The 12,023-nt window shown below is 38.9% G+C and overlaps 2 protein-coding genes across 3 annotated transcripts; one reads left to right on the forward strand and one right to left on the reverse strand.

Moving 5' to 3' along the window:
* Positions 1 to 1,856: 1,856 nt before the first annotated feature.
* LOC120417328 (hormone-sensitive lipase) lies at positions 1,857 to 7,075 on the reverse strand. Of its 2 annotated transcripts, none has more exons than XM_039579315.2 (6): positions 4,591 to 7,075; positions 4,248 to 4,525; positions 4,049 to 4,186; positions 3,755 to 3,992; positions 3,567 to 3,692; positions 1,857 to 3,292 (listed from the first exon to the last, which is right to left on the reverse strand). In XM_039579315.2, exons 1-6 carry the CDS (start codon positions 6,328 to 6,330, stop codon positions 3,179 to 3,181), a joined length of 2,634 nt encoding a protein of 877 aa, XP_039435249.1. In that variant the 5' UTR covers positions 6,331 to 7,075; the 3' UTR covers positions 1,857 to 3,178. The 2 variants fall into 2 exon arrangements, with proteins under 2 accessions (XP_039435249.1, XP_039435248.1); XM_039579314.2 differs by having other exon boundaries at positions 4,248 to 4,528; positions 4,591 to 7,072.
* Positions 7,076 to 11,218: 4,143 nt separating this feature from the next.
* LOC120417331 (uncharacterized) lies at positions 11,219 to 11,751 on the forward strand. The gene is made up of 2 exons (XM_039579317.1): positions 11,219 to 11,335; positions 11,407 to 11,751. The coding sequence occupies exons 1-2, from the start codon at positions 11,329 to 11,331 to the stop codon at positions 11,691 to 11,693; spliced, it is 294 nt and encodes a 97-aa protein (XP_039435251.1). The 5' UTR covers positions 11,219 to 11,328; the 3' UTR covers positions 11,694 to 11,751.
* Positions 11,752 to 12,023: the final 272 nt, after the last annotated feature.

Below are 12,023 nucleotides of genomic sequence, written 5' to 3' on the forward strand. Positions count from 1 at the left end.
CAATTTAACAATTTAACAATTTAACAATTTAACAATTTAACAATTTAACAATTTAACAATATAACAATTTAACAATTTAACAATTCAACAATTTAACAATTTAACAATTTAACAATTTAGCAATTCAACAATTTAACAATTTAACAATTTACCAATTTAACAATTTAACAATTTAACAATTTAACAATTTAACAATTTAACAATTTACAAAATCACGGACTCTACTTTATGTGATAAAATGAGTAAAGTGGTAATTATTTTTTCCAAATAGCCCCAAATAATACATTAAATCCCCGGTGGTGTTCAAGATCGATAATTTTTTTGAGTAAATACCCGTTGGTGTCGAACTTTTGATTTCTACTCGGCTATACTGCAGTTCTACGCATAATTGTCCCATGTTCAAAAAAGTGCAACTGAGAAAAATGCGATTGAAATTTTTCGAGCGTTTTTTGTGTTTCTACGCATAATTATCCCATAAGTCCCTAATCATCCCAGTAAGCAGTTTATCACTCTTATTTGTAATCCTTTCGCTATACAAAAGATAGACGATACACAATACTTCGTAAAACTGATAATTTCGTGAGAGAAAATACTTGATGGGACAATTAGGCGTAGAAATACAACGATGGGACAAACAGACTAGCATTTTAAATGGGCGTAATATTCAATGGTGGGTTGTTTGGGTGAGACTTAGAAAATTTAAATTTTCCTGTTTCTTTTTCTTTAAGCCGCTGTATCTCAGCAACCAGAGGTCCAATCTTCAATGTCTCTTTGACAATTTTATAGCAAATTTTTTGAACTTTGAACTATTCAAAAAAAATATTTTTAGAAATGGTCACTCATGGTCACTATTTTTAAAATTCGAAAAACTGCAAATATTTCGCCAAAATCAAACTTTCGGTGGCTATATCTTGAAAACGGAGCCCTTTATCAAAAAATTTGTAGAGTACTTTTCGATTGCAAATTCAATTTTACATGAAAAAATGACGTCAAATTTGTTTTTGCATAAAATTTTGATTTTTTTCCAAAAATCACTTTTTTTTCAAAAATTCATTTATCGGCGGCAGATTTTTGACCATTGTTCTCTATGGCTCAAAAGTTGCGGGTTTTGTCCCCTAAACATAGAAAAAATCTCGAAAATCAAAAAATACGTATTTTGGGAAATTGAGTTTTTGCGACAAAAAAGTTTATTAAAAAATCTGCAATTTTTTTTTCCGTGTGCCTATTTTTTTTTTTCAATAGTCCTCAACCATACCTACAACTTTGCCGTAGACACCAAATTGATCAGAAAATTCACTCAAAAGTTACAGCTGTTTGAATATTTAAGTACCATTTTTGTATGGACAGCAGCCAAAATTGGGTAGTAAAGCCCCATGTCAATTTTTATGTACAACGGTAAAAAACACGATCAAAAACCATTTCTGATCACTTTTTTTCATTTTAATGCAAAAAAAAATAATGACAAGACAACATTTTTTCGATGGATCAACTATGGTCCCCTTGGAACGAGCTGTCAAGTAGGAACTTTTCTGTCAAGTAGGACAGCGAGGTTAATTTTTCAAAGTTGATTTAAAAATCCATTTTAAACTCTTTGTGGTCGTACAAAGGGTCATTGTACTCAGAAAAATAAGCTTTTATCGCTGTAAACAATAATTCAATTGTATGGAGACTTGTATGGGTGAACCAATGACACAAAATAGCTTATTTGGTCATAGGGAAGGCCCCCACAAAGTTTGAGCCAAAACAAAAAATACAAAAAATAAAAATGGTGAAAATCGACCGATTTCAAAGAGAGTTGCTCATGTGTTGCTGCATGGACAACTGAAAAAATATACTTTTTTTAAATAAAACAAATGTCTTTGGTTAATCAGAAGTAGTTTTATTCATTAGTTCCATGTAATGTTTGTTTCACAATGTGTAAATTTACTTCAACACTTGAAATATGTAACCGTTACCCTAATCGCTTTACACTCTAACAAATGAGTAATATCTGAAATGTTTAGTTAATATCTAGGTACACACAGTTTAGTTAAATTTTATCTTGCTTTCTTCCCCTCCCCCTCATAATGTGATGTGTTGCGTCTTTTGAATCTCAAATTCACTGAACCTTGTAAATATATAGGTGTATGTTCATTTCATTATTTAGGAAGGATTAATTTTATATTTTTCACACATCAGCAAAATCATACCGAAATACCCAAATCAGTAGCGTTTCGTGTTCTTTGGTTCGTTTAGCACCCCGCACGTGGTAACAAATTAACAAGCCTCAACTCTAGGTAACAGCCAATTGCACTGGAGATTTTTTTTTATTTGCTAGTCTACACTCAGTTATTTTTTTTTGCTAAATATAGCTAGTGATTTGTTAAATAATCTGAAATGAAAGAACATCACGTTTAAAAATAGTTTAACATCAGACTGATTCACTGCAAAACACATTTTGAATCAACGTACAGGTGGATTGTTTTTGTTCGGTATGTTGTCGCTATTGTTTTCCTTTTTAATACTTGTTGACATTCATAGTTTAACGGATCACACATTCGTAACAGAATGTAACACATTAACAAATAATAGTAAAAAAACATGATTGTTACAAACGAGATTGCTTCAAGTGCCTCTAATTGAGTATGTGTTAGTGAATGTTTCGTTTACTTCACTGGCGTTATTGCTTCACCGATTTCGTGAAAAGTTGAGCTGATTCTTTTCTTTTTGTTAATAACATGTGAGTGTGTTTTCCTTCTTTCGTTACAAGCTAACAATAACAAATATTTTAACGCGTTTGTCGCGAAGCGGCACGCAAACAATGTTGGACCCAAAACGGAAGGCCAATTTTTGTTATCTTTTCAGGGGCGGGAAATTAGATTTCCTTAGCAAAAATGTGTTTTGTATAGGTTATAAAACGGTACAAAGCTGCCGGAAATAAGATTTGTCGAAAGGGTAAAAATGCGGTGTTGTTTTTTTTACACGTGTATAATTTATCAAAGCGAATGTTTGCGTAAAAGTACGAAACTTTTCAAGTTTTCTCAAAAATAGCGTCTTAAGAAGCTGTTTGTTTACTAATAAAAGCTTTTGTTTTGGTTTGTCTTTCCTCTTTCAGGGACGTTCTCTACACGCTGGCGATGCTTTCACTACCCTTCCGCAACAAGTTGGTCGTTGGTCGGTCGAGGCAGCGCCGCAACTGCTAACAGCAGTTCCTCGGCGGAATCTCGTCCTCATCCGTGAGGACGGGACGCTCCAGCAGCTCGGCAATCCGCCGGACGCACGTCTTGGAACCCTCGTGGGCCTCCTTGGAAATCTGGAGCGCGAAAAACGGTAAGTTTCGAAATAAACTAAATTGTAAACAAACAGTTTTTTTGCGCATATGGCAGCATTGACTGTTTGTTTACATTTTTATTGGTGCCACGACGTGCTTTATTTGACAGTTCCCTTCCCCGTTAAAACTTTTCGTTACCTGACTGTTGAATGACCTTAGAGTGCCTTGAATCATGCCAGTTAAATGTCAATCAACTTTGAGGTAACGAAAAATTTCAGGCTGCAACTGTCAAATCTGATGGAGTTCCGTTACTTACAGAAGCAAAGTTGAGAAAACCGTGCGGCAACCCGGGCAGAATATCCAGCGTGACGGCATTGTTCAGTGCCTTCAGTCTTTTGGCAAACATGACGCAATCGTCCAGGCAAGGATCGAGCACCACCGACTGAAACAACAACAACAAATGTTCAAACAAAGCTGTCAAAAATAATCAACAACAAATCTCACAAGTATTTTCGTGGGCGGAAATTGACTCAGCACGGCGTCCGTGGCCCAGAACGGTGACAGATGGGAATCCTTGGGCACGTCAAAGATAAACTCGTCCGACGGGCTGCGCGCAATCAGCGCGTCCAGGTTGCTCTGGAACTCGGACTGCGAGCCGCTGCTCACGATCGGCTTTGACGTCGTGATGGCGCTGAACGTAGAGGAAACGCGGTTGACGAGGTTGCTTGCCACGTTGGAGACCCTGAGGAAAGAGGTGAGTTATTTTGATCTTGTGACAAAGAGATAAAAAGTAGTTACTTTTCCTGCAGGTTCTGCACGCTGATGGTCTCCTTGCCAATGTCCAGCACGACGTTCTCCTCGGAAGCCGAAGGCGATAGGGCCCTCAGAATGGGTTCAATTTCCCCTGCGGCATTTGTGGTTGTGTCCAGTACGTATCTACAATAGACAAACTCTAAAGTTTTCTTCTCTCCTTCCCAGCCAAACCCAAAACCCTCACCGTTCGATGAAGTCCGACACGTTCTTGTTCGTGTTCTGCTCCGAGCTCATGTCGCTCGGTAGGTCCAGGTCCAGATCGTCCATCACGGTGACGTTGCTGTGCTCGGTTTTCAGCGCGACCTGCTGCAGCGTGATCGGCTGCGAGTCCTCCTCGAGCGAGGTGATCGTGTTGCTCTCGTCCGGGCTGAGGTCGATCGTGTTGCCGGCCACGTTCAGGCTCTTGAGCGCGAGCGTATCGCTGACGGTGTCGCTCACCGGGCTCAGATGCTGATTGTTCAGCTGCTACGAAACAAATAGGGTAAGTTTGCCTTGTAAGGCCGAGACAATATCACAAACAAAAATACCTGCGGCACGTTGTTGAGCGTATCCCACGCGGAGTTTTCGGGCGACTCGGAACGATCGGAGCGGTTGTCTTCCTCAACCTTGCAGACGACCTTTTTTGGTTGAGTCCCAGCGTTGACGATCGCCAGTCGTTCCTCGAGTCGTTTCCGGTTCAGCTCCAGCACTTCCTTTGTGGGACAGGCGTAAGCCTTCAAGCAGCGCATCATGAAGCCGAACGGCAGCAGTGGATCCATCAGGCAGAGCATGCGAGCTGGACTGGGCACGAAGCTGATCAGTGTTGGACAATACGCTAGGAAGATACCGTCCGGGCGTCGCACTCCCATCTCGATGCACTTCATTGCGCAGCCCAGGTTCAGATTGGCTCCGGCAGAGTCTCCCGCAAAGACGATTCGCTCAGCTGTGGTGCCCAGCAGTTCACAGTTCTTCAGCGCCCAACAGTACGCGTAGAAAACCTCCTCCAGCGCCCGTGGGAAAGGGAACTCTGGTGCGAGACTGTAGTCAATCGAAAGGATGGGCACGTTAAGCGAGACGGCCCACTCCCGAAGATAGCTTTCGTGGGATTTGGAACTCTGCGCGACGAAACCACCTCCGTGACAGTGGAAGATCAGCCCGGCAGACGGTGGATGAATCGTACTGCGGGTGTTGACCTTTTCACCGATCATTCCCTTCCGTTTGACGGCGCTGATCAGTCGAGCTTTGACCGGACCTGCCCCGCAGTGGCTCTGCGGTATCGGAATGCTGATCATGACATCGGATTTCTCCGCTTTCAGCTCGATCGGTTCGGGAGGAATCGTGATGACTCGACTCACCTTCACTTTGAACCCGACAAAGGACGGCAGGGAATGCATCAGCTCGGATTCGGCGAGGAACCAGAACGCTTTGCAGAAGTCAACGTTCGAGTGCTGGGAGATGTTGACGATGCGACGCGCTCGAAGCTCCGGATCAAGCATGTACTTTGTGCTGGTGAACATGAGACTGGTTGCTTTGGAGATCTTTCCCCCTTCTGAGTAGTAACCCTCAGAAAATCCGGCCATCCCGATCGAGATGAACTTGAGCAGTGGCTTCATCGATTCACAAAACTGAAACCCGAGACAGCGTCCGTAGAAGCAGAACTGGTTGATGGTCTCCGCCTTGCCCAAAAGTTCCTCGACGGTACGAGAATCCGGAAACAGGTGACCCGGCTCGGTCCATCGACGCAACGTGTGACAATGCTTGAGGCAGGTGCACAGACTTGCCAGCAGATGGTTGTAAGCCTCCACTTCCTTCACGTACATCGCCTTCCGGAACATCATCGTGCCACGGTTCTCCATCACGTACCTTGCCAGCTTCAGCGTCGTCTTTACGCAGCATTCCACCACGTACAGGAAGCTTCGAAACCCATTCCCGGGTGTATTCTCGTCAAAGTCATACTCGTGGGCAAAGTCGTGAACCTCCTTGACCAGTGGCTTAGCCGTCACGACGTGGTCAATCAGCCCGACAAACGCCCCATGGATTCGCAGCCCATTCTCCGACTCATCGTCCTCAAAGTACTTGATGTTGTTCCTGCACAGCTCGATCAGCGTATCAAACAGATACAGCTCATCCGTGTTGACCTTGAGCGTTCCATCTGCTTCTACTGCGAGCTCATCCGGTAGCTGCTGCTGCTGTTCTTCCGGTGAACCGGAAGTGGTCGGCAGAACCGCACTGGGCCGACCACTGTCGTCACCATCTTTATTGCTATCGATTAGCTGCTCGTTCGGCATTGTAATTGTAATTGCTACTATTCGTCTCTACCTAAGGCTTCCAGCAGCTGTGCGGACTAATAGGTGGACTACGCGATAAGGTGTACGGAATCGAATTGAAGCTCGCTCGCTGTGCCTGCTGCTGCTGCTGGACTATGACCGGACGCTTTCTTTTCTTATCATATTATTCGCGCGGAACGAGGTCATCGACGGCGAAGAACTTTGATTCCGCGTTATTGATTCATAGACGGCCGTGTACCAAAAGCTCTAAGCAGCGAAGCAAAATATTTCAATCTAGTTCTCCAGGTGTTTACACTCGACTTGTCACCGTATCGAGCGCACTGAACTGAGTTTGCTACAAGTGACAGTCCTCCTTCTTGTCGATTTCTATTTTCGCCTTCCCATCATGAACTGACACAGTTATTATAAATATCGAAGAAGGCCCTTTCCCCTGTATTGGCCCTTTGAACACGCAGAATCACGTTTTCTTCGCCAAGGGCGGACGAAGGCCTGTCACACTAAAGTCACCCGTTTGTTATTATTAGTTTAGAGTTGGAACCTGTTCAGTTCAGTTTGGAACATAGTGTGATGCAATTTTAGCCGAAAAATACCCGAACTCGGCGGTATAGGTGCTTCTCTGTATTTGTATATGACTAATACCAGCCAATTTATTGACCCTAGCGCGATAACAGTGCGTTTGGGACAGGTTGTTTTGGTACGGTTTAATAATGTAAACATACACAAGTATATACACAGGTAGCTGTCACTGTGACAGTGCTTCGGTTGTCAAACAATGTTGAGGGTATGGTGTTTTTATTGTATGGAGGTAGACTTGGTAATGGAGCAGTGATGTCAGTTTGTGCCGTTTGTGGAGCTTTTTGGTCTTTGGTTAAGATTGTCTTTTACTAATAATGTTTTGTTTCCATTGCTTAAATAAACCATTTTTTTAATTTAATTTCCAATTGGCGAATAGGTTTTGCTTATAATAAGGCAATTCCTTATTATATTTCAAGCTTTTATCCCGAATCTGTTTATATTTATACAATTTCAAAAAAATCAAGGACACAAAATGTAATTGATACAACAAAAAAAAAAAAAAACAGGTAAAACGATTGAGATGTTTTTTTAAGTAAAAGAGGCGGTTTAAGGCTTTTTAAAAATTTAGAATTTTTGGATCCCAAATCGGAAGAAAGTCGTATTTTTTATTGAAAAAAAAAACATATTGCGCATTTTGCACTTTACTAGACTCTGTATTTTTCAGCACAGTGATGATGAGGAAACCCGTTGCTAAGGCAAATTGTTGATGTTTTTTTATTTATTATTTTTTTATTTTTTTATTCGGTGCCAAGCACGGATGACACAACACTCTAGGAATTGCTGAAAGGCGCTTTAAAGTGATTGGTTTTTGCAAACTTTTGACAGTAACATATGAAAATTTATTGGGGAAATATACCCATTTTCGTCACACTAAGCTTCTCGACCTATTGTCGTCCAAGGTTGTTAATCGATAAAACTATCGTCTAACGATAACGATAATGGTTATCGTCGGGACGATAAGGATAATCTATCGTAATCGTTATTTCGATAATATTGTTCTAAAGCCCTATGTAATTTTTTATGTACAATGGTACAACACACGATTAAAAACCATATCTACACTCAAAATCAGAAGTACCCCTCAAAAAGGTTTCTATCTACCCTTTATCTGTCAACACAAGGAAAACAAACCCTTTTTAAGGGTTACTTCCACCCTTCTTTCAAGTTTACCCGTCGTTACCCTTTTGCAAACGGTTACTACCGATAAATTTGAAAAAAAAGCGTGAAAGTAACTAACCCTCAAAAGGGAGCGTTCTTTTATTACGTAACGCAAAAAATAGGATTTTTAGACCCCCTCCCCCCCTCGTAACAAAATTTCCATACAAATTTTAAAAAAATTGTATGGAGCGTAACACGGCTCTGACCCCCCCCTCCCCCCTACTGCGTTACGTAATAAAAGAACGCTCCCTAAAAGGGTTTGTTTTTCTTGTGATGACAGATCAAGGGTAGACAGAAAACTTTTTGAGGGGTACTTCTGATTTTGAGTGTAAACACCTTGTTTGATTTTAAAACAAAAAATTAAATATACGAGACGAGCATTTTTTGATGGATCAACTACACCCTTACCAAAAATCATGATTTTCTGAGTTCAATATCCCACTTTTCAAACGACTTTTTGAGTTCAGGTACTACAACCATAAAAATGGTTATATGGGTTGAACTGAAAATTTCGTATGAAGAGTGGGATATTGAACTCAGAAAAGCATGATTTTTGGTTAGGGTGTATGGGCCTCTTGGAACGAGCTGTCAAGCTGTCAAGTAGGAAATTTTCTGTCAAGAAGGGCTGCAAAGTTATTTTTTTAAATTGATTTAAAAATCAATTTTAAATCCTTTGCGGTCGTCCAAAGGGTCACTGATATCAGCAATTTAAGGTTCAGTTTAGGACCGCCAATAATCGACGATAATGCATTTTTTTTTTCTGAAATCGACTTAATCGTGTTAATTTTGCAATGGTTTCATTAAGATTATATTCTTTGAAAATGTAGTAAGTTCAAAATTCATCATTTAATACTATATTTTCTCGAAAGTACACAAATTTTCTTATTTGCAATATGGGTATTAAATAAGCAGAAATCTGTATGTTTTTCACTTTATAAGAGTTTTTTTTGAAAATACTAATTTTTTTAACAAAATACCGTATTTTTTAAAATACTAAAAAAATAAATAAATTTGTAATTTGGGTATTTAACAAAGCGAAATTTTGCCTGCTTCAAACATACATTCAAATTGTGTATGCTTCATGTAAAATTTTGTGTTTGATACCCATTTTGTAAATTTTGAAAATTAAAGCATTTAAGAAAAAAATACGATATTTTGAGGAAATATTATTCCAAAAAAAAAACATTAATAAGGCGAATAAACAGGCGAATTTGCAAATTTTGAAAAGTGTAGTATATTCGAAAAAAAACGTAATTTTGTGAAAATTTTACTATTTTTCAAAAAAAAACTCTAATAATTTTGACCAAATTTCGCTTCATATGGGTATCAACCATATTGTAAATTTTTAAAATTTGAGTATTTTCGAAAAATATGGTATTTTGTGAAAATTTCAGTATTTAAAAAAAACTATAGATAAGTGAAAAGCAAACAAAATTTCGCTTCGTTTGATACCCATATTGCAAATTATAGAAATTTGAGTACGTTCGAAAAAATACGGTATTTCGTGAAGAATTTTGAGTATTTATACTTTGAAACTTACTAAATTATCAAAAAACATATTCTTAGTGAAAGAATTATCAAGGATAAGATTATCGCCGATAGAATTTTCGAAATAACGATAACGATAACGATAGATAGAACTATCGTTATCGTTATCGATCCTCGATAGTTTTATCGTTAACAACCTTGACATCTTATTATTTTTATGTTCCTTTTTTCTGTTTTACACCCCCTCTCTTTTATTTTGGCCAGATTCGAAGAGCATATAAAAAAAATTGCAGAGGCTTTATTTTTTAAGCATTCAAAATAATGTTGAAAACTTTTTTTTCTATGAACACTATACTCTACCAACCTCAGTATGGTTTCATTACGTTCGTATTCTATATTTTTCATTAAAAAAAAACATCTGCAACTTATCAATCCCAGCTACCAATGTCACCCCGGTTTACGACATTGATTAGGAATATTCAGAAAAAAATGCTACATTCTAAATCAAATTTACCCTCTACAATACATTCGCGCCTCTAGGGGGGCTTCGATCAAAAAAATCGCCAAAAATATTTTTTTCTGCCAATTTTTGATCTTCAAAAAGCATTGAAAAGAGAAATTCTTTAAAAAAATTAAAGGTTTCGAAGTTTGACTTGTTTTTTGTGACTTTGCCAATGTTTTAAAAAATGCATTTTTTTCTAATATTTTCAATATTCTAAGCAAAAACAAGTATGCAGTAATTTTTGAAATGTCCCAGATTATGTCTTTACGCATTGTAAAACAATGCAAATAAAAATGGTATAATTTTTTAATAGAAAATATGAAAAACAAGCAAAAAAAATGTCTGTTAAAACATAAAAACAGAAAAATAAAGAGGCAAAAGGGAAACTTTCATTTCGTTATTCAATATTATTTCCATCCAATTTGCCGAATATCTTCACCGTCATCTGGGGTGAATCGAGACACATGGGACGAATTGGGACAGCTTGGTAAGCCAGGATCTTGCACTATATTTTGATATTTTTGATTGATTTCGGTTAGAACAGACACAGATCAACTCGTTCAGTGCAGCGATTTCTTAATTCAACGCTTTTAAATGCTTTAAAAACTGCTATCCCTATTCAGACTTTAATTTATACAGTTTATGTTTATTTTACTGATAAGACCAGATTATTAAAAATAGATCAAAAAGTTCAAATAAAATAATGGCTTTTCAACTTGAATTGTCTTGAATGTGAATTATAAATAGCTTGTTAAGTTGTTCACAATTCTAAGAACCAACTGCATTTGTCATAATGATGCTCATTTCTAATTTTAGATGATAACTTTTTTTCGTCCTTCATTTGTATCAATTTGCTGTCATCAGTTGTACGATTTTTTGAAAATGTTTTCCGATTTAAACATGAGATGCGAATTTGAGATGCGCGTGGCCGCTGCCGATGTTATTTTCCACTGCCTTCGCAAATTAATTTTGGAAAGCATGTATCGTGCCTTTGGATATTTTTCTTTATCGTGAGGCGTTCTTGAAATTTGAAAAAAAGAATCACTGATAAAAATGACTGAAACTGACACCGGAACATCGTGGCTGCTTGTTATCGATAATGAAATTTTTATCGAAATGTGCGATTTTCATTGTTGTTTCTTCTCTTTTTGGGGTGCAATTAAGTTAGTATAAAACATGTCTTCTAACTGGAGAAGAGCATTCAGTTTTGCAACTTGCTTCAGTACACGTTGACCGACCGGAACGGAAAAGTGACCAACCCAACCAATTTAAAAATGAAACGTAAGTGACGACTTGAAACTGTTGATTTGTGCAAATAGTGAGTTTAACCTTCTCAAATGTGTGCTTCCCAGTGATCATTTTCTTCGCTGCCCTGATCGCCGCCGTCGTGGCCCAGAACGGTTGCGTCCGGGATGATTCCGACGGACGTCCGGCCTGTAACGCCGCCGAAGTGACCCAGGGCAGATGGCGCAACAACTGGGACCCCACCGCGTACTGGGTGTGCACGACGGCCGGAACTGCCGCCACCCTGGTCCGTTGCCCCACCGAGGGAATGTTCGACCCCATCACCCTTAACTGCATCAACTGGTTCGACTGGCAGTGGCAGCCAACCTGCAGACCCCCAAGTGCCCTGGCTTAAGCTGTGCTTGTTCGAATTAATGCGAAATAAACGGAAATTATACTAGTGAAAAGCATAACGAATTTGTTGATTGTGAATTGGTTAAATGTTTTTTCATTAGAGCAATACTGAACAGTTAAACACTGTAAACATAAATTGGGATCATTTTTCAGGACATAGGGGCATCTTTCATAAAATACGTAATATTTTTTTGAGTGCTTTTTTGCCTTCTATGATTTAACTTTTAAAAATTTTACGGGTTAGAATTTGAGACATTTTGTAGTAAGGATTTAAAAATCGTTACTTTATCCACCTTAGGGTGGTTGATGCCTTCTTCACATTAATATACTT

This window comes from Culex pipiens, chromosome 3 (genome assembly GCF_016801865.2).
Source record: "Culex pipiens pallens isolate TS chromosome 3, TS_CPP_V2, whole genome shotgun sequence".
In the NCBI taxonomy this organism is placed as follows: Eukaryota; Metazoa; Arthropoda; class Insecta; order Diptera; family Culicidae; genus Culex; species Culex pipiens.